The sequence below is a fragment of the Tympanuchus pallidicinctus genome, unplaced genomic scaffold (genome assembly GCF_026119805.1).
Source record: "Tympanuchus pallidicinctus isolate F22 unplaced genomic scaffold, pur_lepc_1.0 scaffold5, whole genome shotgun sequence".
Classification (NCBI taxonomy): Eukaryota; Metazoa; Chordata; class Aves; order Galliformes; family Phasianidae; genus Tympanuchus; species Tympanuchus pallidicinctus.
Window position 1 is genome coordinate 3,893,185 of NW_026294769.1, and position 25,523 is coordinate 3,918,707.

The 25,523-nt window shown below is 34.6% G+C and overlaps 1 protein-coding gene across 3 annotated transcripts in view; it reads left to right on the plus strand.

Annotated features, from left to right (window-relative positions):
* CDH18 (cadherin 18) overlaps positions 1–25,523 on the plus strand; it is a 229,010-nt gene that overhangs the window by 159,686 nt on the left and 43,801 nt on the right. For all 3 annotated transcript variants that reach the window (XM_052704351.1, XM_052704352.1, XM_052704353.1), the window contains exons 6-8: positions 6,419–6,586; positions 16,210–16,397; positions 22,762–23,015. In XM_052704351.1, coding sequence (XP_052560311.1) covers positions 6,419–6,586; positions 16,210–16,397; positions 22,762–23,015 — 610 coding nt within the window. The remainder of the gene's footprint in view (positions 1–6,418; positions 6,587–16,209; positions 16,398–22,761; positions 23,016–25,523) is intronic.

The following is a 25,523-nucleotide window of genomic DNA, read 5'->3' on the forward strand; positions in this document are numbered from 1 at the left end:
TGAAAACAGCACATCCTGGTGGAATAACCTGGTTTACTTGAAAGACTGTGCTACTCAGTTCAATAAATGCAAAGTCCTACAATTTGGGATGCGGGATTTATAGTAGAAGTGAGGAAGGTAGAAATATATCCAGGAGAACTACATCATAAAATAAGAATAAAGCAATTCAAAATGAATTACCATTGCACTATTAAGCAAAAAAAAAAAAAAAACAAAAAAAAAAAAACACCAAAAAACAAAAACAAAAACAAAAACAAAAAAAAAAAAAAAAAAAACCCTAGCACATTTCTCAAATTGATTTTGTAATGTATTGCAAAAGATCAGAAAAGCAAAATTTCATACAACTATAGAATCATAGAACCACTGAGGTTGGAAAAGATAATCTAGTCCAACTACCACCAATGTTGACCTGTTTCCCTCTAATTCATGTTCCTTAGTACCATATCTACATGTTTCTTGAACACCTTCAGGGATGGTGACTCAGCCACTTCCCTGTGTAGCCCATTCCAGTGCCCAACTGCTCTTTTAGAGAAGATTTTTGTAATATCTAACTTGAACTTCTCCTGGTTCAACTTGGGGACACTCCCTCTTATCCTATCACTAGTTATGTGGGAGAAGAGGTTGCACCCCACCTTGCAACCTCCTTTGAGGGAGATGGAGAGGGCAGTAAGATCTCCCTTGAGCCTCCTCTTCTTCAGACAGAACAACAGCAGTTCCCTCAGCTGCTCCCCACAAGACTTGTGCACCAGACCCCTCACAGCTTCATTGCCCTTCTCTGTACACAATCCATGGCATCGGTGTCTTTCTTGTAATGAGGGGTCCCAAACTGAACACAGTGCTTAAGGTGAAGCCTCAGCAGAGCTGAGTACAGGGAGACTGTCACATCCTTGCTCCTGATGTCTACACTATTTCTGATACAAAATTTACATCAGAAGTTAGTACAGGGGGGAGAGAGCAGAATTGTGATACCAATATTCACATAATGTGTCCTTAGTTCTCTTAATAAAATGTTTTTTGAAACTGAAAAGAGAAAATAACACTGAGTTTTGAGTAAGAAAAATGGCTTTCCAGTTACTTATTTTTACAATTTATTTTATCAGAAATGTAGATTCATGAGAATATATCTTTACAAAATGAAAAAGAGCAAACTCATGGTTAACAAAATTCAAAGCTTTGAATTTGAAGTTGCATACCACCAAATGAAGGGTAGACTTTTGACTTCATGATTAAGAATTGGAATATTCAGTTGAGAAAATAGATAACATCTTGTACTTCTTGATTGCTTCAGTTTAAAATTACATGCTTTTAGTAGAATGCGCTTTAGCCAAAATCAAACTGCTAGTTTCAGTACAGTGCTAGTTCTGTCAATGGTCTGAGTTTTATGGGAGATCTTGTGGTACCATATGCCTTTTAACATAGGGAATCTTTAGATAAATAATTTACCATTAAACTTCAGTATCAGTTATTTGGAGAAATGTATTTTGACAGTGAGTGTATCAAGTTGTATAAATTGTACTAAAACATAAGCTATGCTTACATTACTTTCCAAGAAATATTGAAAATGTTGCTTAAGAAGCATCTGAATTGCAAAGTTTTGACTAATTTCAAAATTTATATCTACTTTGGTGCAATGAGTTTGATAATGATCTCAAGAGACACCACCTGCAATGCTACATCGAGTTCTGGAGCCCCGAACACAAGAAGAACATGGAGTTGTTGGGGCAGGTCCAGAGGAGGGCCATGAAGATGATCAGAGGGCTGGAGCACCTCCGCTATGGGGGCAGGCTGAGAGAGATAGGGCTCTTCAGTCTGGAGAAGAGAAGGTTCTCAGGAGACCTTAAATGGCTTTCCAGTACCTGAAGGGGCCTATAGGAAGGCTGAGGAGTGACTTTTTATTACGGCATGTAGTGATAGGATGAAGGAAATAGCTTTAAATGGGTAGAGGGTAGATTTAAACTAGGTATTAGGAGCTTTGGACAATTTTGTAGCATCCGGTGACTCTGCAGCCCACCTTTTGGACTGCCCAGGTGGTGACTGCATGACTTCCCCACTACTGATTTGTTTTGTCTTAGAGAATCTGAAAATATTTTTGGAAAATCAAGGCCATCTGCACTCTTATAGTTCAGCTCATGCTTGTTTTGTGTAGATAGTTATAAGATGTTCCCTTGAACTAGGAAATATTTACAGAATTGATGCTGCATGTCATAATGTGCCCAACTAAATCTAATGACTCGATATTTTACTGTTTCATTATTATGGTAGAAGCATCTTTTTCTGTTTCATCTTCATTTTTGTATTAAAAACAATTTCTAGCTTCATTGGTCCACAATATAGACCCATTTTACTCATCATGATTAACTCTTTCTTGTTAGAAACAGAAACACAGAAAAAAATTTATACACCATACTTCAAGTTACTGCCAGACAACCTACCAGCTACCACTGGAGTTGTGCTAAAAACTTGAGTTTTAGTGTGTAGAGGTCCACAGACATAGAGACCTGTGTTTTAACTATTCAACAGAAAAGAATAAAAGACACCCCTATCTTTACAGCCACGTTGAGTCCACACCAGGCTTAGATTTGATGAAAGAATTTGAGTATGAAAGCAGCATGGAAATGTCAGTGCAGCAGGCTGATCTTTTATGTTATTAGATACTAAGATTTGCACCAGAATATTGGTTTTATTTCAATACTGTATTAGCTGATAATTTTAATGCAGATTTCTGAGCCAAAGGGAAGAGTTAATGTTTGCAGGAATAACTACAATCAGAGTGGAATAAACTAGCAATCCAATACTTCTAAATCCAGTAGATACCTTTCCAAAGGGCAATAATTTGGAAGTATTAGTGCTCTGAAGTCAATGGAACATGTACATCATTTCAGTGGAGAGACATCCCTAGTGGTAGTGTCCTAATTCAACCAGATTACAAGATGCTGAGAAAAAAAATTACTTTTTTCAGAAAGTATGAACAATTTTAATTGAACAGAATTGAAAAATTTGTAAGCTATATACATATGCTTTAACTATTGACAAGAGAAAGAATGACAGCTTCCTGCTCAAATAGGGTGTCCCGTTGCTATGGTATTTCTGTAACATGGATTCCTTTGATTTGCAGCAATTTTATGTGGCAGATTTGTGTTGCTTCTCTGCTTGTTGGCAGGCAGCATGGCAGCATATTCTTAATTTAATTCATTTGATTATGTTTTTCATTATGGAAACAGTGGAAGATGCTATGATTTCATTTGGCATCCTCACAATTACCACATAAATTAGTGTGTTTTCTGCTCAGTCAGTGAAGATCTCTTCCAGTCCCTTAATTTGGGAGGTTTTGGCAGTTTGGTGTTTTTTTTTTTTTTTTTTTTTTTTTTTCTAAATTCAGGCTGTTACTCATTAAGAGGTTTCACCACTAATAATAAATTGAAAGTCAAAACCCATAGAAGTCCTCCTTCCTTCTCACAAAAGGGATATGTCAAGTTCTTTCAAGGAAGAATAGTACTAGATTTTGAAATGTATGTTAGTATATATAATATATTCAGCACATTAAGATAAAATAAAAAAGTTAACTATGTATCCTAAAGCAAAACAGGTATAAAAATAGGTATTTTTGTTCAAAATATAAAAGTAATACTAATGAAATTGCCATCTGTAGCAGTTCTCTTTCCTCAGTAATTAGTAAAATTTACAAAATCAGTTTGATGGTTGTGTTTATGACAAGACACACAAATAAGAAACTAGAGTATAAGAGATCTAGTAAAACCTATTGTTCATTCAGAAAATCTACTGATTAGCAGGATTGTGTGGTAACTGCTGAATCACTGCCTCAACCTCTGATTGATCACCTGAGGTGAGCAATGAGTCAGCCCTGGGAGCACAAGTGAAGGCAATTCACCCGTGCTGCTGGAAGGGGTGGAGCCTGGCTGCACCTCTCCTAGACCCATTTAAGAGCTGACTAGCAGGAGGAAAGAGTCTTTTTTTGGAGATCCCTCCTCTGGAGTTTTGCAGCGAGCCCATGATGTGGGTAAGCTTTCTATCTATTCTCTATTTGTTATTATAATCTTCTTTGTCAAAATCTCTTGTTTATTTTGTAATTATAACATTTATATGTTCATTGACTGTACACATGATGCAACAGCAGGATGGGTATTTTCCATACAAAAAAATAATTAGCCCATAACAAATTAGACTGTTGCTGAAGCAAAAGTGGTTCAGGGTTTTTTTTTTTTTTTTTTTTTTTTTTTTATATAATTGTGGTTATGAAGTCTGAACTGGAATGCAGGCAAGTATCTGGTCATTAATGATAAAGAAAGATAAACTCAAATTGTACAGTTCAAAACTAGAAATTATTAGGGAAAAAAAATAAGACAACAAAAATGACTATGATGTAGGGGTGCATAAATTTAGGTGAGTTTGAAGAAAAAGTATGTTCAAGAGTAGTCTTCCATGTGGGAAAACAGATTTCACATAATTTAAGATGGAAATTGATATGACTAGACTTAGCAGTCCCGTGCTCCAGAGCTGCATCTGCAACTCTGCGCCGCGGTCTAAACTTCCACGTGATGTATACAGTTTTTAACCTAACTGTCTCTTCCTTAATGTAACTCATCCTTAATATCAAAAACAGTATGGAGGAGTTTTTGTAATGATTTATACAATTTACTTTTTTATTCTTCCTTTCCTTTTTCAATAAAGATGAATAAATATTGGAAATACAGCTGAGAAGTTGCCAACTAGCAAGGTAGCAATAGTGCCCAACAAATACAAGACAAAGATTCAGGCTGTATTTGAATTTAAAAGGCCTATGAAAATGAAAAAACTGTAACATGGAGGGGAGTTGGCCAGGGAAGCAGCTTCTCCTTGGGTAAAGGCTGTGTGCTGTTAGACAGATAGTGAGCAATTGTGTTGTCCTTTTTTTTTTTCTTTTTTTTAATATATATGCTTACTATTAACATACTACTAATATAACTATTATCATTACTATTTTTTTTCCATTTCTCCTCCCCAATTCCTCTAGGAGGCAGGAGAGAGTAAAAACTGCTGCTGAGCTGCTGCCAGGTTGAAGCATAGCACTTCCTGATACTGATACCTTTGAGAAATTTTAAGTAATAAGCCGCCTATTGTGTACCTCAGAAACCTAAAGTTTCTTACAACTGTCTTTTTTCAATTGCTTTTTCACCAGTGGAATTATTTTTCCATCTCATCACACCATGGACTGGTTGTGCCTGGTCTTATTTCTTCCCTATTGCAGCACTTGACGTTTCCATTTACTGATCTCCATGAACTTTCTGTCAGCCTGTGATCAAATAAATTACCATTTGCAGACATCATAATGAATGAAAGATATACCAACACTAGAACTGAACTCACAGAGTTGACTGTTACTCCTTTATACTAATCTTTCCTTGTGCATTTATGATTGACTAAATGTTAAGATAAATTCCTGTTTATTATGCATAAAGAGAAATAGAATTTTAGTCTTACTCAGTTTTATTTTTCTTTCTGTACAGTAGTAGAAACAATGAAAGCTTATCCTTCACTTTTCATACACTTATGAAGAAAAGTGTGCATGATTGATAAATGTAAATAAGGAAGTACGTGTTGGGGTAGTTTTCAAAGGGAAGCAGCCTTATTCTGAACTTTTATTTTTTTAAAAAAAAAGTTATCTATGTCTTCTCCACTCAAGTATTAATTCTGATTAATAGTTCTGTTAAGTAGATATTTAAACAATTATAGTAACTGAGTTCATTTTAGTGATGCTGGATTCATTATTTGTTAATTTACTAATATAGTTGTTGAGGGCTGCTCCTGAAGTAATGACTGCTGTTTTATTATGTTGACACCATGGCATGGGTTGGTGCATTTCAGCAGTGACAACAACAGTAGGTCACTTCTGCTCAAGCAGATTTTTATCAGTGCAGCATCCAGGCTCTTGTTCATTGCTGCCAAAATGCATAGCTAGTGACAACTGTCTTTGAAAACAGTGTTTTGTAGCTGTGCATTTGCTCTGTCAGATGGAGTGACTGTGCTCTTTTTTGTAGTTTCCATGTAAATAAACAGGAGGCATTACTTTCAGAGCAACCAGACACAGAGGTTTTGTGGGTTTTTTCATAGTCTCAAGCAAATTGACTGGCTAGCATCTGGCATGTTTGCTCTAAGAAGAGATAGTGAAGCACTCTCAAACACTCTGTATATAATCCATTATTTATTATTTGTTTGTACACAGGAAGCAACCAATTGGCTTTTAACTATGAATATCATCTTAACCCAGCTGATTTGGATTATAGAAAAGCTTTGTGTTTTCAGAAAAAACATTCTATTCTTCTACCTTTCCTGAAAAGAACAGCTGTGCTTAGCATTTCCCTTTGCTATAACAAGCTAATCCTCACTTTTCTTTCTTCTGTTTGTTTTCTTTCCACCACAGGAGTCATCAGGACTGCCTTGCATAACATGGACAGGGAAGCCAGAGAGCATTATTCTGTTGTCATTCAAGCCAAAGATATGGCTGGGCAGGTTGGAGGGCTGTCAGGGTCAACAACAGTAAATATCACGCTCACTGATGTCAACGACAATCCACCCAGGTTTCCTCAGAGTATGTACAGTTTCAATATATATTTTGTTGTGAAAGTTGTGTTGTTTGTCAGTGAAGTAGGAAGCTACTAGTGAAATCAATTCCAATTCAAGGGGGAGAAGGCTATTGAGGGAATGGTATGATTTCACGAATATTGTTTCTCTAATATATTTTTTTAATTTTCTCATGTTTTCGTGTGAAGCACAGGCATGAAACAACTGAAATACTGAAACCGTGAAGATTTATTTCAATTAAACACTGAGTAAGAGAGAGATGGGTGATAAGTAAATACTCATGTCACATGTGGGTTGTTCTCCACACCTTTTAGAATGTGCATAATGCAGTAACCACGTAATTCACCTGTGGGATCAAAATGTTGTTCTATTGTTCGAAACAACAAAAAGTAACACATTCAAAGTTCAAATCTGCATTTGGCTGCTTCCATACATATTTATCAGTTTTCTTCTTCTATTTCTTTCTCTAAACTCTTGCAAACTTTTAAGATCACTTTTTGCACTACAAACAAAATCTGAGCCGTGAAACCTGTCTTTCTCCTCATTAAATGTTTTGGTAGTGTTGGTGTCAAACTGAATGTTCTTACACTTATGTATGTAAAAGTGTAAGCCAGCATACTCTTGTTAGAAAATCTTTGTGTGACCACTTGTCACAGAGTTATCTCTATATCTATCTGTGTTCATGACAGGGGGACAGCAGGCCCGCAGGGTACCCCCCCCCCCCCCCCCCAAAAAAAAAAAAAAAAAAAAAAAAAAAAGAGGAGGGGTTGATGGTTTATGGGCTGATTCAACACGGTTCTTTGACTAATGGGACAGGGGACCCACAGATCCATGCCCTGGGAACTGAAGGCAAAATGGCTAGGGGATGCGCTGCCAGGATAATGAGCAGAAAAAGAGACAGTCTTGTTCAGCAACTGCCAGCTATGACACCACTAATAGGAAGCTCACTTTTATCCAGCTCATTTTGTGTATAGTGATCTGACACAACAGCTGGAGCCCTGTAAGTACTCAGGATTCAGTTGACAATTTATTTGAAAGTCTTCTGGAATGAAATCGCATAGCAAAACCTACTCCCTTTGCCGATTGGCTCAAGGCCAGTAAGAATCTTGTAATCTGGACTCAGACGTTGCATGAGCCCTTGTAGAACATAATGGACTAGTAGCTATAGGTACATCCACTGGGAAATACATAAGCTATTTGAATGAGATTTATAAACAATAGTAGAGATCACAATGCTCCAGGGAAAAACAAAGCTCCCTGGCAGTGCATGTTATGTAAAGTCTGGTCAAGCAATAAGAAGGCTCATTAAAAGTATTGCAGAAAAGAGTGGTTTTTAGTGCCTCACATGTGCATACACAAGCCTTTTAAAAACAACCTTTAATAAAGTATGTTTGGTTTTAGGTTTCACGAAATTGTCAATATACTCTGTGTTGTATTTAATAATTCTGAACTTTTGAAAAGACAAAGGGAAAGCCATATCTTTGATCAAATAAAATAAAGCAGTTAAGCTACAGAAAATGTCTTAGTTTTTCTGCATATTCAGGAAGAAACAGATCCCTATGTTTGCTCCCTTTTATTTTGAGTGGAAGTTTTTGGCAAGCTGACTGACACAAAAGTGTACATCAGCACATATATTTCTTAATTTGACTTAGTATTTTAGGAAATTGAGAAAATATAACATCTTCACATTATCTTCTACACAGTTTAAGGGACTCTAATAATTGCATAAAATATTTTCAAAAACTACAAAGCATCATTTCATTTCTAATGGAAAGTCATTGTTTAGTAAAGCAAGGTAAAAACCCTATGTTTTAACATGTACCATTTTTACCAGAAAATATGAATCCTGGAACAAGTATTGTTGGTTACAACACTTATCTTTCTTATCTTTCCTTACACAGAATTAGTATAGTGCAACTTTGACTGTAACATTGCTTTTTCACTTCTTTTCAACAAGTGTAATTGAAAGCCATTGCAAAAGAATGGTAGCTGTATGTTAGTAATAATGAATCAAAGCAGATGATCTAAACTCAGCCCATCTTACTGTCTTGAAATATTGCAGTAATATATGAGCATTATGTTAATAAAAACAACTTCACTGTTTGTTTTTCTTCTCCTCTAATTGTATGCCATGCTTTTCAGTTAAGTTTTCTTTCAATTTCCTTATTAGGTGGAATGCTAAATGACTCTTACTGAGGTTTGTCATATTCAGAACTGAATTCAAGGGAAGTACTAACCAAAGCTACGTATATAAAGTGTATAAATCTTGGGACAGGCTGAGCCTAAGCTAAATCAGAATTCTGTTTTGGTTAGTTTTCTTTGTCTTCATAGCCATACATGTGAGTTGTGAATCTGACTGTAACTGTATGAGTACAGTACAAGCTAGGAAGCATGTCTGATTGGTGCTTCTATTATTTGTTTTATCTAGAAATGCACTTTACTGTATGCATTTAAAAGGTCTATCTTTCTGGCCCTGTAGATAGGAGTTCATGCATATGGACTAGGGTAAGCTAGATTTGTCCTTTGTGAATAAATTCTTCAAAAAACTAATTGAAACCTGAATAAGAAATTATAAATCTATCTTTTTATATGAATTTACTGTATTTTTTCTGTGCTCACTCAAAATATAACTGACCTTTTCCAAAGAAATTATTAGAAGAGCTACAGTGTTCCAAAGTACCAAAAAGACTATAAGGAAGATTATGGAAGCCTTCTGCATAAACGGATTGGTGTGTTTGCAGTTCTGAAATAGAAGTGAATACATGGTAGTAATAATCTCTGAAATAAGATGCATAGCTGAAAAATTCTGTTTGCAAAACACAGTGGTATGTGTCGGAAGTAGGCAAGGGGTTGTAAATTCATCAGAATCGTGAACTGAATCTTTCTATGCATTTTGCTTTTCATCTGCTTATTGCATCTTATACAATTCTTATTTATTTTCCCTTATTACCACACGTTTCTTCTTTTTAGAGTCTAGTTATACACGAGCTAGCTATGTAATGTAAGCTGGCAGACAGTGCTCTGCATGGGAAGGTCATATCAGTAATCAGCATCACTCAGTTCTTGTCAGTTTTAGCATTGATGGATGTATTTGGCTGATAGTTGAAGGCAAAAATTTCATAGTCATAAATTTACTTCAGTAATCTGTTAATGAATTTTCATCTGCTGATGAAAAGTTGTTTCAAGCTTGATTTACATAAGAATTTTCTGTATACTTCTGTTTTGTTAATTCTCTCTGGTCTTGCTTAGAATGAGTAGATTAGACATGTTTTTCCTTTGTTTAGGATGAATACATTTTGATTGCATCAAGATCATCACACTTGGCAGATGCTTACACTGACATGTTTTGTACATCAAATGCTAATGACTACAGTCCAGATAGTGTGTAGTAGATCTATAGCATTATGTCTTGAGCCCAGTTTTACAAGGAAATAACTTCCTGATTCCCCATTTGTAGATTTTCTTCTTTCATACGTCTAACTCTGTTCTTTAGGATAAGGTGGAATTTAAATATAATTCACGAAGGAAAGAGTTTTTATAAAGCTTGATTGTTGAAACTGTGTTGTTTTATAGCATTGTATAAAAATAGTATGAAAATATGTATATGCAAAATTTGTTTTACCTCACTTTTTTAAAATGTCATTTTATGATATAGAACCATAGAATGGCTTGGGCTGGAAAGAACCTTAAGGATCATCAGGTTCTACCCCCTCTGTTAACCTCTCTGCCACAGGCAGGGTTGCCACCCATTAGAACAAATACTAGATTGCTCGAAGTCCCATCCAACCTGGCCTTCAGGGACAGGGCATCCAGCACCTCTCAGAGCTACCTGTTCCAGCACCTCACCACTCTCTCAGTAAAAAACTTCCCCCTGACATCTAATATAAATCTCCCTGACCACAGATGGGCCTCTGGGCAACACCACCCATAAATGGCTTCCCCTGGGCATACAGCCTTTGACCACAACCCTCTGGTTGCGACCTCCAACCAATTCCTTATCCACTAAATAGTCCATTCTTCAAATCCATATCTCTCCATTTTAGAGTTGAATTTTTGTAGCTTTGATTCATATCTAATTATCTAGTTTACTTTTCATTGTATTGTTTATGAGATAGATGATGGTAAGTCCAGTGATAATTCAGCGGCCAGGGAGTATTAGGAAGCATTTAATTTCCTAGACTGTTCTATGTTTAAATTTTGTGCGTTTAATGAGATTATTTTTTATTAGTATGTTGAGGTGTGTCTTTTTCATATTTCACACTGTAATGCATACTGCCTTTGTGACTGTCCCAGTATACTAAAACTTTGTAAAATGGAAAAGACCCAAGTATCAGTAATTGCTGAATACATACTTAGGTCTTTCAAAAAGACCTTAAGTCAGAGTAGAAAGCTGATTTGAAGCCAGACTTCCACAAAAGGCTGATGTTTCTGTTCTTCAGAACATTTTTTTCTGGATGTCCTAACAACTTCACACTCGTTCTTCAAAACTTAAACTGCTAATCTTGAAATTTCATTTCTCATTTTTCTTATTTCAGTGTTCCACATGTGAGCTTTCTGTAATACTGTATTTAGCTTTTTTTTTTTTTTTTTTTTTTTTTTTTTTTTTTTTTTTTTTTTTTTTCCGATGGTTCATGATTTGGGACATGTATTTTTTTTTTTTAAGTCATAGTTTACATATTTTGTACAAGAAAGTTTCAAGTCTTGACATTACCAACGTTTTTTCCATGCATACATGCCATGTTGATTAAAGAAATTTAAATGATAGTCATTTTATTTGATTATTTTTTCCAGTCTAGTATTTACAGAAGAACATTCTTCTTTCCTAGAAGTGAAGCAAAATCAGGTTCAGAAACAGTGCTTTGGATAAGTAGTATTCTCAAGTACTTTGAGCCTAGTGTGCATGATCAATCTTCTAGAAGGCTATTATTAATCTCTCACTGAAAGATTAAGTAGTTTCTACACACTTCATAGAGGAAAGCATGTATTTGTAGGTGATAGAGAAATACAGCTGCCTATATTGCTTTATTTTATGCTTGAAACAGCTTGAAATCAAATGTAGCTTCTTTTTTTTTCGTTCTGTTTTGTAATTTAAGTCATCATAAGACAATTTAACTGGTAGACTCGTGAGAAAATCTAAGCTCTTTTTTTTCTATGTTAATATTTAGACATTGTTAATATCATAATTTTTCTGCAAAAAAATAGTTGTAGCTTTTAGTGCTGATTAGATGTAAACAGTAGTTCAGTAAGGACTTTTGAAAGCATAATGGTATCTGTGTAAGTTAGATTTTTAGTTATTTGCAGAATGAAAGGAAGGTAGGAAGATTTTCTTTTGATTAGAATGCTGCTAGGACTGTGTTTCAGGTAACTTAAATTCTGGCAGCGCAGTTCATGGGGAATGTACATCTTAGGATTTGCTATTAAAAATCAGGATTAGCTATTAAAATTGGATATTGTTCATATTTGAATTACAGTCATGTCATAGTTCTGGTGCTAACAAATATTGTGCTTTTTCCATGTTCTTAAAGCAAGAGAACTATTTCAGTTAAACGTTTTTATAAAATTCTCCATTAACAAGAATTCATGAAACTTTGATAACATTTTTATAGATTTCAAATATAAAAGGAATCTAGGAGGGGTAGAAGTATGTTTACATCAGATCTGGTTAAATATACATGGACAATATATGTTTGACATAGAGAGCTTTAATGTCAACTTCATGCCACAACTTTACTTCTAACAGTAAGTATATGGAATCTAGCAGTGCTTTGTATTTCGCTTCTTAGGTATCATAGGATTTCTGTGTACAAGATAGATTATTCAATGCATATCTCATACATATCAAAATCAAACAAAACCATTTTGAAGTACTCTGAAATCATTTTCATCCCATATGGTTTCTGATGTTTGAGGCAGTAATGGTTTGGAGAGTTAAGCGAGTTCTCGTTTGTTTACTGAGTGAAGAAATGGAAATAGGACTGCACAATTTTAAGGGATGCTCTTCAGAACTACCTTAATTTTCATGCTTTTCATAAATCTAAGCCTAAATGAGAGTACAATCTAGGCTGTGCTACTACCAGGAATAAAAAAAGAACCACCACTACCAACAATCAGTAAACCTTATTCAAACTATACTCTTAGATAAGCAAATCGCATCTAGTCAAATATTTACTTATTTTTCTGTCAGCCCAGTATTGCATCTGCGTCTTCCTTTACTAAGAAAAGTAATTCTTACTGTTCCAGAGAATGTTACAAGTTAGAAAAGTAATTCAAATTTATCACAAAAAATAGATTAATAAATGCAGTGTATGATCTGCTTGTTGAGTTGCTGTATATATTGTCATATTTATTTTTTGAAGAGATTCAGACAAAAAAATTGTTTTTCTGAGAGTAAAACAGCATTATAGGTTGCCTGTAGGCTAACTGAAATGGGAAGTAAATCATTCTACAAATCTTTAAGTTGTTTCTGTACTGTAATGACAGATAAGCCACACAGTTTATTGAAAGAAATAAGATCTCTTATGTGTATTTGAACAGTATTTCAATTAGCATAAAAACTTTGTATGACTATTCTTTACAATACATTGAAAGGAAAATAGCATTAATTTCATGAGCCACGTGAATGCATCCCAGTGAACGCTAGCATTACATTAAGAACCAAATCAGCCTTTTCAGAATTATGATCTATGAGTTGCCAAGCCACCTCTTAAAGCAACATAGAACATCATGAAGACTTTGAAATTTCTTCCTTATAGAAGCCGCTGGAAGCCTCTGATGCTGGGAGCGTGGAAACAATCTGTTCAACACATGCGGGTTTTATGAAACAGTTTTGATACAGAACAGTATCAAAAATTTCAGTGTCCAGTCAGATTTTAGGAAATGACACAAACTCGTAGTTTGTGGTACCAAATCATGAATTCATAGCGTACTCATCCCACAAACCTTTTGTGTTGAATGCCCTATCAGAATGTAGTTCATGCCCAGGGAAATGTTCTGTTATGTCACTGGTTCATTCCTGTACCTTCCAGTAATAAAGTTTACAACTATTTAGTGATTGGAAAGAACATTTCTGATTTCCACCTCTGGTGTAAATTTATTTATTTATTTATCTAACCTTCATGTTGCCAAATCCTAACCTCTTCTGTGTCATTTTTAGATAATATTGCTTGTAATTACTGAGTGGCTCACTTCAGTGTTACATACTTTCACGATCTCTATGTGAAGCAATGGTTAAATTCTCATTTCTGACCTCTTAATGCAGCAGTTTTAATTTGCAACTGTTTTAACTTTTTTCCCAAAGCATTTCAATTCTACAAATACTGACAGGTAACTAAAAAGTGAGTGATTCCAGATACTTATTTTCCTTGAGGGCTTAGAATTTCAGAATGTTTGAATTTGATATCAGTAACACGATTTTCTGAAACAGATGGCTAACACTTGGGGTGTGATTATAAAGCAAAGTGTAGTGTCATGTGGGTATGTTTGAAGAGCTTAACTATTTGGAAGTCTCTAATTAGTTCACCCTATCATATGGGATATAACACTTCCAGTTGTTGGAGTGTCTTGATTATGTAACATTCTTTATGGCCTCTTTTTTTTTTTTTTTGGCATGCATTAGTCAGAGATAAAGTGTCAAAAGACAGCATTCCTTGGTTTTTGTTTTTTTTTTTTACAATAAATAAATTCCAGAATGAATCTCATCACTATAATTTTATGTACAAAATAAAGCAACTAGCAGTGTGAAAATGTCACTTGATGTCATCCATATGCATAAAACATTGCATTAGAATTTAATGCAGTGCATTTATATCAAAATTTGTAAGAATGGCTTTTATACGCATGTCAAAGAATCTGCTGTGTATTTTAATTGAATCAGCGATTGAGCAGAATTTTTTTCACTGCATCAGAGTTGCCATTTTCTGATTTGCATAATAGGTTTTACTTTTTCACTTGTTTTGCTGGACATTTATTGTTTTCTTGAGATTAACTTGATTTTTTTTTTTTGTAACCCGTCCTTTATTTTCCTAGTAAAACTCTTTTTTGTTTCTCTTTGTTTTATCACATTTTGTGCACTCATCTATCTTTCTGTTTATGTGTATTAGTATTAATTACTAATTCTTATAGATCAGTATTGCGAAAACAGTTGGCTATCATAAGGTTTAAGAACCATTGAGCAACGAATTAGAGAAATTATTAATAAAATCATCTATTTTCTAACCAGTGCCTTAAATTATTTTAGCAGTAATGTGCATTCCCTTTGCAGTTGAAACTTCTGTAGATTTGTAGGCTTCTTCAATTCACCAGTCAATGTTTTTCTGCCATAATACACATGTAATCATAGAATCTCTGAGTTCATCTTAAAACTTTCTATTTCTGTGTGCTTACTGAGGTACATCTGCAGTCATACTAGCTGGTTTAAACCCAGCAAGTTGTAACTATGTTAGCTTTGTTATTTAGAATATACTTATCCACTCTCTTGCACCTCAGTGTTTCACTATTGCATTCAGTATTGCAGAATGCTTTAAGAAGTTAGAAAAAATTCTAGAGTTTCCATGAGATATGTAGTAACTGAGGTTGACTTTTTGCCATTTTTTTTTCTGTGTTGGAGGTTGACATGTGATATAAACTCTGCAGATGCTTGATAGGGTCATAAATGAGTTATCTTTGGAGGGGATTTTTGTATGTTCATAACTTCTGTTGTTATAAGTCTATGGTTTCAACATCCCTGCTGTCTTATAGCACTAACATTATTGGAGAAAATGTCTTTAAGCCATCTTGCTGGCCTAGTTTCAGATGGAAATTGAGTTTTACATAATTGTATCGTGCCTGTTTATGACTTTCTTCTCTTTGTAGAACCTTTGTGTCCCAATAAGAACTTTGTACCTGTCATAAAATTTATGCCAAAATGATACTCGCAGTTAAGAAAATTATCATCCAAAAAAATTTATTTTCCATTTATTAACCTAAGATAAAAACACTAAAAGTTGTTAAGGGTGCTTTTTATAGTCACTATTCTCTAGTTCACTTATGTACCCATTATGTTCATTTTCCTTTATTTTGGATACCAAGGGGAAAATATGTGCAAAAGGACAATTCTGGTAAGCAATAATGGTAAGGTATTAAGGATTTATTACATTTTTCTGTTGCAAAAAATGTGTTGATTCAAAGGTACTAAGACAAATGATAAAATTTCAGGAAAACAAATCATTAATATAGTATGCAAAGTTCTTCTAGATGAAATATGTTCCTGTGCTTACTCATTTTGTGGTAACTGGCTGAAGGTGTATATATTTAGACTATAGAGAAGGTAAACTTTTAAAAATACTGTAAAAATTCTATAAGTAAAGTTCAGAGTTAATTTCTGTGATATGTGATGAGCAGCAAAAAGAGCTGTAAAAAAAAAAAAAACAAATCCTGCTTTAGGTCTTTTGGATTTTGAGCTAAGCTATCCTATGGAAGGTACAGTTTCCATTTGGAATCTTTAGGGAACCTAAATATGTTCATAGTTTTATTTGTCTGCTTTCTCTATGAAGTACTATCCATTTTCATAGGATAATTGCGCACATAAAGGTTCTTTAATTTAGTTTGGCTAAAAAACGTCCAAGCTGTTTTTCGTTTGTTTTTTACCCTCAGAACATTATCAGCTCTATGTTCCTGAATCAGCTCAGGTTGGATCAGCAGTTGGCAAAATCAAGGCAAATGATGCAGACACTGGCTCAAATGCTGACATGAAGTACACAATTATAAATGGTGATGGTGCTGGGGTGTTTTCCATATCCACTGACAAAGAAACACGGGAAGGAATTCTTTCCCTGAAGAAGGTAAGCAGCAGATATTGAAAGTTGCTGGAGTATGTCATTAAAAATATTATGTTGAATGTCAAATAAGCAGGTGCTGTAATTATTTTTTTTCTGTGTCACCCTATTAAATTCGGCAGTGTAAGTTTATCCATGTTGCTCTGTAGAACATCTTAAGCCATTTCAGAGAGAGCAGGGAGAAAAAAAAAAAAACAAAGACAGAAACATATAATTTGTGGGTTTCTTTGGTTGGTTGGTTTGTTTGTTTTGGGTAAATAATTTTACTTTGATGTTTTACTCATCAAATTTCATTTAAAAAAAAAAAAAAAAAAAAGAAATTTGGCTTTAAGTTGTACAGAAATGGATGAAATTTTATATGGAAAGCTTATCTATGGAAATGAATGTATACTTAAGTTTTCATATACCTTTGTTACTTGAATTTCTTCCTAGCTGGCTATCTACTGTGCTAAGTATTTTGCATTGTATAGTACAGACGCTAACTCAAAAAGACTCAAAACTTAACTAGCCTAAACATCACACAGTTACAGTATATATCTGAATGACATAGCTGATACATTGGAGGGAAGGGAAGTCATCCAGAGGGACCTGGACAGGTTGAAGAAGTTAGCCCATGAGAACCTAATGAGGTTCAACAAGACCAAGTGCAAAGTATTGCACTTGGATCAGGGCAGTCCCAGCTATTTATATAGGCTGGGGGAAAAACAACTAGAGAGCAACCCTGCAGAGAAGAACTTGAAGGTCCTGGTGGATAAGAAGGTGGACATAAGTTAGCAGTGTGGGCTTGCATCCTGGAAGGCTAACTGTATCCTGGGCTGCATTAAGAAAGGGGTGGCCAACAGGGAGAGGGAGGAGATTGTCCCCCTCTACTTGGCTCTTGTGAGGCCCCATCTAGGATACTGTGTCCAGGCCCTCAGCATAAGAAAGATGCAGGAGTCTTGGAACAGGTCCAAAAGAAGGCCGCTAAGATGATCAGAGGGCTGGAGCACCTCTCCTACAAAGGAAGGTTGAACTAGGCTTGTTTAGCTTGGATGAGAGAATGCTCCTGGGAGACCTCATTGTGGCCTTGTAGTACTTGAAGGGAGCATATACTGGAGGGGGAACAACTGTTTACATGGATAGGTGGTGATAGGACAAAGAGGAATGGTATTAAACTAAGACAGGGGAGATTTTGATTAGATATTAGGAGGAATTTCTTCACACGGAGGGTGGTGATGCATTGAAACAGATTACTCCAGGAGGTTGTGGATGCTCCATCCCTAGAGGCATTCGAGGCTGGATGGCAGGATGTGGCTCTGGGCAGCCTGGTCTAGTGATTGGCAACCCTGCCCATGGCATGGGTTTTGAAACTAGTTGATCACTGTGGTCCTTTTAGACCCAGACCATTCTATGATTCTGTGATTCTATTATATGTATTTCCTGCATTTATCCCTGTCTATTTAAACTATTAATAATAAAGTGTTCTTGCCATTTAAGTTCACTCTTAACTAAGTTCCGTATAAAAATATAATTCCACAGATAATTTCATCTGTGTATTAAACCCCCTGACATAGTTCACAGCAAATCTTTCCTAAAATACTTGCCTATTTATGTTAATATCCTATGAATAAAACTGACTTTACTTTAATAATAGTACAGAAAGTTGAGTTGTTATGTTTTAAAAGGTTTTTTTGAAATATTTCCAACAAGGGAAATCCTTTCTTGATTATTATTATTTTTTTTTTCATTTGGGCTAACAGATTTCAATTATCAATTCTCACATGGCTTTGTTGTTACTGTTTTGAGGCAGCAATTATATCCATGTGCCCTAAAAAATGGTAGTGAATTGACATTCATATTTAGCTCATGTATTCTGTGCTCAACTGAAGCTAGGAAGGATGAAAACCAGAACCTCTTAAAGAGATATTGTGAGAAAAGGGAATCTAAAAAAATTACAACATTGTAGTAAATGTGTTTCTTTTGCATCTGGATAAGTATTTATGCATGTATTTGTAACTGAAGGAAATGTTATTTTCATCATTTATAATGATTTAAAATGGTTCCTATCTTTCTCGGAGTCATAAAAAACTTCAATTCAGTGTATTTTAGCCTTTCAGCCATAAAAATAAACTCTTGACTTTTTTATACCAGTGAAGCTCATGGTGGCCTAGATGGAGGTGATGCTATAATCTGTTATTGCTTCCTCAAAATGAACATTGTTCTGTTTAAAAGTTCACCGTGGCTATTATTCATTAAGTACAAAAGAGATGCATATTAAGAATGTGAAGAACAAAGGAAGAATCTTCAACAAAACAAAGTAGTTTTTATATTGAGTATGTAAAATACTGTTTCTTATTGTTGTTGGCAGACATTTCTCTGTGTTTTAGAATATGATAAAAGCATATGTTTCTTATTCCTTTACATACACATGACAGAAACTTGAGTCTTTTTCCTATCAAGACAAGAAGGGGTTCATTTTACTTGGTTAATGTTTTATTTCAACTGAGAGATGTAACACTTAACAAGTCACAAGCTTGTGTGCAATACTTCCATTCTCTCCTTCTACTGCTAAACAGCACAGATCACCTGAGACAGCAGATGAGCGAAGTTCTTAGCACAGCATTGGACAAACTGTAAATGTAACATAAATGTCAATTTTAATACAGTATCTTAAGTAGTATTCCAACAAAATAAAATTCTGTACATTCAAATTGCAAACAGATTTCAGTTATTGAATATTTTATCAAATATACAATGAAAAACATTTGTGAGCGCTTCAAATATGTAGAATCTGGCTTCCTTTGATTGAAAAGTTCCTTACTTCTCAGGAGAGAACAAACAAAACCAAAAAATTAGTACTAATTGGGACCCCTGGTAGTAGTATTCTGTAGCACAGTGTGTATCTTTTCTCCAAGATATCTCAAAATGTTGAAAGTAGTGTTGTTGGTTTTTTTTGTTTTTTTTGTTTTTTTTTTTTCTTTACCTATGTGAATCACTGTGCAGGAGTGTAGGCTTTTCCTTTTTTTTTTTTTTTTTTTTTTTTTTTTTTCCTGTGCGCAAGTGTAGGATTTTTATTTTGCAGAAATTGTGGAAAGAAGACTAAAGAAAATTAAGAGAAAAAAAACTGCTCTGGCTATAGTTTTAAAAACTTAGGTTTCTTGAAACATCAGCTTTTTCTGATTATCTGGAATGTACTTCTAAATAAAAAACATTAATATTGTCCAATTGAATAACTACAGAAGAGAAAACAAGACTTTAGGATCCATATTATGCCTAATGTTTTTTGAGAGAAATTAATGTTCTTGTACAACTTAATCCAAATATTGTCAGTATAAATTTTATTTTCCCAAATCTTCTATTTAAAATTTGCCATCCTATTTTGAATTTGTTTAATCTTAGAGTATATATGCTACAAAGCAGTGCAAATAATTATTTAATATTTGACCTGTTCATAGCAGTAATATAGTGTAAGTAGATGAATGTCATCTAAATTAAAATTGGAGAATTTTAGAGTATGAAATTGTATAGATTATATAAAATTGTATTTACTGGATATATTTCTGTATGAATTGACCTATTAGGAGTAGTATTTTTAGCTTTTTTTCATCGCAAAAAATTATCTCATAATGGTAAATTTTCACGCCTTTAGTATTTTTATTTGTACATTCAAGAAAGGGAGATGAGAAATAAAAATGTTTCATACTATTATTTTTAAGAGAATTAAATTGTTTTTCTTCAACACAAAGAGGAGAAATCAAAGAAATATATATAAATCCTCACCAGCTATATTTCTTATACATCAACAGTCAAATTTACTTTAGATTTTATCTACAAAATATACAGACATTGATAAATCACACATTGAGTTCCTCATAATTCTTGGCTTAAGTAATTCTTTTCAACTCTCTAGTGTGATAGGAAATAAGAATTTATCATTGATCGAAGTCTTGAACACTTCCATTGATTTCTGTTCAGTCAGGCTTCAGGTCCACACAAAACAACATTGATTTTTATGACATTCTGTCACACCAAAATTTCTACCTGTGGGGATTCCAGTTAGATCATTGACCTTGTGGGATGTGGACTAAAGCATGGCACAGGAGGTGAAAGAGAAGAATATACATTTACTTTGTAAAATATTTTGAGATCTATTTTTCTACTGAGATAAATTTCTGTAGTAGAATGGTATTACATGAATGTGCAAATTATTGTTATGCTGTGTTCTGAGTCTGTTTGAAATTTACTGGTAGTACATTTCTGTACAAACTATCTGCTTTACTCAGCATGGCAATATGTATTAACTACCTATCCTTCTTTATAAATCAACTGAAGGCAGAAAGTTGTAGCCCAGTAAAGTCTTGAGGTATTTATTATCACATAAGGGGACTTTTCCTCAACATTTAAATGCACTCAGAGGAATGCATTTAAAATGTAACACTGTGAAGTTTAGCAGCCTATTCAGTGACTGCGTGAAATTACATATTTTCTTGAAACTGATGAATGACCACTTGGCATTCTTTATACCCTCATGAGTCTATCTGATTTGTGGAAACTTGCTGAACTTCATGTAATTGCAGACAGATACTGATAAAAGTTCAAAAAATTGCAACAGGGATTGGTCTTGATGCTTGTACATTTAAATAGCTTTGGTCCAAAGTGCCTTGTTTTATGGCTGCTTTCTCAGGCTCTTCTCCTGTTGGCCTTGTCCTCATCATTGCATTTAGTCCCTACGGTCAGTATAGTACAAGTATAGTTCTTTTACACATTTATCCTTTTCTGCAAAACCAAAAAAAATGTTGACCTCTCAGGTTATAAACTATTGTATGTAGAATTTGTACAATCCATCATGTAATGCAGTTTTTGTTATTTCTTACTGGTTTTGAGATCAGTATCTTAACATGTTTAATGCATGTAAATGGAAAATGTATTTTTATAGACATTTCAGCAATAAACACCAGCAAACAATATATGGAAAAGGTAACTTCTCACAGTAAAGTCGTGATTTACTCTCCATAAAAAGTAGTAAATTATTTTAGTGATGTAAAAGAAAACAGCCCAAAATAGCTGTGGTTCTTTCAGTCACCCCCACTATGTAACCATCTAATATTGGAGGAGTTGGGAGTGGGGTGTGTCATGGCCTGTCCTGTGAGCTCAGGCTGGTTCTAACTGCAGTGAAAGGTTTCATAACTTACTGCTTTACACAAAAATTGAAGACTATTAGCCAGTTCATGCTCCTGATTTTAATATTAATTTCAATGTCTCTGTAACAAAATATTGTCCATAAAACTTATTATTTAACAGCGTGCAACTGAATCTGCATATATGAATTTCATTTTCATGATTTGCAAGGCCATCATTTTTTTTTTTTTTTTATTAGTAAGCCTAAAATATTTCAGAGGATTAAAAGAGATATAAAAGGAGTGAAACAGATAAAATGTTGTCATGTAAATAGCTAACTAGAAATACTACTCCTAAGAAAGGAAGTGCTATGTGATACATGAGTTAAACCGACTTCTTCCTAGTGGAGCTGTACGATTCCTAATGGGAATCTATTGATTTTAATACCTTAATTGATAATTTTAATTGATCTTATTAAAATCATTAATTAATTTTAAAGGTAAGACTAAAGTGGCAGTAGCACTTCTTGTGGATGGTACAGACAGGGATTTGCTTTCTGTTGGGTTTTATTTGAACATTACACCTTGTAGAAGACACGTCTACAGCTGCAGACTTTCTTTCCACTTATGGCCATTTAATACATGTGCAACGAAGCAGCACATAGTAAGACAGACTGAGAGGTTGTCCCTCAGGTTGCTGCTGGTAAAGAATTTAAAATAAAAGAGTCTAGACTAGAGGTATACACCATTCATTTGCCTCTCTTTAGAAAAGCATGCATGCATGTGTTCAGGCCATCCTTACGTATTTAAATTTATTGTATTACAAGAGTGTTTTCATGCAAGGAGTTGCTTTTCAGTTGGAGGTTTAAGAGAAGAGGTGCCCAAAATAATTCTAAATCCCCATCACTGTCTATTAAACATGTTAATTAAAGGTATGAAATTAATTTAATTTGGAATACTTTTTAAGCATCTAGCAATGACCACTAAATTTGAAGAGTGATAAAATCCAGAGACTGCATTATCACAGAAGAATTTGACATTCAGTCACAATCCTAAGTTCTCCCAGAACAAAATTCTGTTGGAGAGAAAACCTGAGTCATCCTACTCCATGTATAACCTTCTACTTAGAGTGTATGTCAATGACTGTCGAAATATCACAGAATGTTGTCCCTTCACAGTAACCTGCTACCAAACTAAACTGAAAAGATATAGTTAGCTACCAGGCTAAACTGAAGCACAGAATGGTAATGAGAAATACTTTTTTCTGCCAACAGCCTCTCAACTATGAAAAAAAGAAATCCTATACGCTTAATATAGAAGGGGCAAATACTCATCTTGACTTCCGCTTTTCGCACCTGGGACCATTCAAGGATGTAACAATGCTGAAGATCATAGTTGGCGATGTTGATGAACCTCCTCTCTTCACTATGCCTTCCTATCTCATGGAAGTCTATGAAAATGCAAAGATCGGGACACCTGTTGGCACTGTGACGGCACAAGATCCTGACACTGCCAACAGTTTAGTGAGGTATAGTAAGTTCAAGTTATACTGGGTTGAATTTCATCTGCTAAATGTTTAATGAGATTTGGGGTAATGAAACAGTTTATTTTATTTTAGTACACACAAGGAAAAAGCATGTTGGTATTCATAGTGTTACAGTCTGCCTACATGGATTTGATTTAATAATGTAAACTCAAACTTTCGTTGCGTTACATAAAATCATCATTCAGTCGTCAGTCTGAGCAATAATGTACATTACATGTATGTTATTCATACATCAGCAGCACTTCTCCAAGCAAACCACTACACAAGACCAGTGCATGTTAACACATCGTGTAAAATTATGCACTTCACAGTCCTTCTGCCAGTGAGTCTTGTACCACTGGTTATAAATCAATTCATGATCATAATGCTGATTTTTTTCCTGTTATTCAGATATTATTCATATATATGCAGATACTGAGATGGTCCTCTGCACTCCTTCCACACTTATTGTGCCAGGTGCTTGTGCAAGGCAGGAGCTGTACTAGGTGCTCTTTTCCTGACAGTCATGCTGTAATTGCAGGGTAATTGCTGCAAAATTATATTTCTAGAGGAAGTCATTATTTTCTTATATACTACAGTTTTAGTAGAATAATGAAAAAAAATTAATAATGCAGCTCACTGACATTGCTAATCATGTGTCAGGCTATCTCTAATTGCAAGGTCTGGTGCAAGTGCTGAAAAGTAAACACTTATAATATCAGATGTATCATTTGAAAACTAAACAAATGTTACATATTAGGAAGGCAAGATTTTGATAGCCTTTCAATTGAATTTGCTCTTAAAGAAAGGAAAAAAGGGAGAATTCTGTGTTGTTGCCCTAATTGAAATAGTTCATATAGCAACAGAACTGGGTTGGAAATAAGTCATGATCTGAACTAAGGAACTGAAATCAAACTGGAAATGCCCCCACAGCAAGCTTGAAAAAGCATTGATGCCAAAAATATGCATATGGATGATAATCTGGCTTCTTCTAAATTTAAAAGCATCTGGATTTAACCTTGACTGCCCTGGAACTAAGGCTTGATTTCATTATTGGTTTAGAAGATGATTTTAGTTGCATGTTTTCACCTGTAGTAGGATCTGATAATGTATTTTACTCACTTTAGCTGCTGGATATGTTACTTTCTAAACTGACATGCAACGTGTGAATTTTGTGGAACAATGCAGAAATATTTGTCTTAAAATTGGTACTGGTTTTAAAATATTTCAGGAAAAAAACATTCATGAATATATATTTCGGGTTACTTCTTTTTATGACAAAATGGTATAGCTTTTCTGGAAATTATATGAGAATTTACTTGGAGAACAGTATTTCAGAAGCTAATTGGACTCCTGACTGAGCTGAAGTCTGCTGGATATGTGTGATAGTTTTTGGTAGGATGAAACAGTTTTTGCAGAACAATGAAATAATCCAGTTTTTATGGTTCTCTTGTGTGAATTGTTTGAGGATTCAAAATATTTATTGTCAGAAAATCAATATATGCAATTTCTTAGTGGCAAGTTATTGCCTTCGAAAAATCAGCACTGTATTATTTATGTCCAAATCGTAATACAAATTAGAAAATACCACTAAAAACAACTCCTAAGTGCCTGTGGTTTTTAATAGTATAATTCTGAAACAGCAGCTAATACTGCCAGACTAGAAGTTGTAGTAGATTGGAAATAGAAAGGACAAGTGCAGATTTGACTAGTTCTACCATATTTCAGCAATCTGTGGGCATTGAAATTGTTGTATAGAAAACTATAAGACAGTAATGGTGACAGAAAACCTACTGCAGTTTGCATAATGTCTGGGAAGGGCAGAAATGGATTTTTTTCTGTGAAACAGGAAGTAATTTGTAGGAAGGGTGACTGGAATTTCCAAATATTTTACTTTTGGTGTTGGCCTTTTATTTTCCCAAACAAGAACTTGTAACCAATGATTGAGGTCAGAATATGAAATATCCATATTATTCAAATAAGTTAGTTGACTTTTTTTCCTGTGTTCTGCACATTTGTGTGCCTTTCCTTCCATTTCTTTCTGTTGAATTAGGAAATTATATAAAATGGTGGCAGAATGTACTGAATTTTTGCTTCTGAAAGGATTCACCCCTCAGAGGGGTTCTGCCAGTCCTTAGCAAATCAAGTATCCATAACATTTAATGCAACGCGTCACCAGCCATGGGCCACACAGAGTGGCTTGGCTGAACTAGTGCTTGGCCAGAGGCAGGTCCTAAAGGAGGAACCTTAGGAGGTGATTTTTCTCAGAAGTGTGTGTGTGTGGTATCCTTATGTCCTGTGCCAATCTGCAAGAGTATCTTTCACTGTTCAACTAAACCCCAGTGATTCTGAAAGACCATTGCTTTCCCTCATACATGAACAGTTCCAAGTTTATTTAAAAAAAAAAAAAGTCATTATAGAAATAAAAGACAGAAAGTTTCAATATAAGAAAGCACGTATCACATAGTCTCCACAGCAGATAGCTACAGAGTAAGATGTGAACAGCTGATC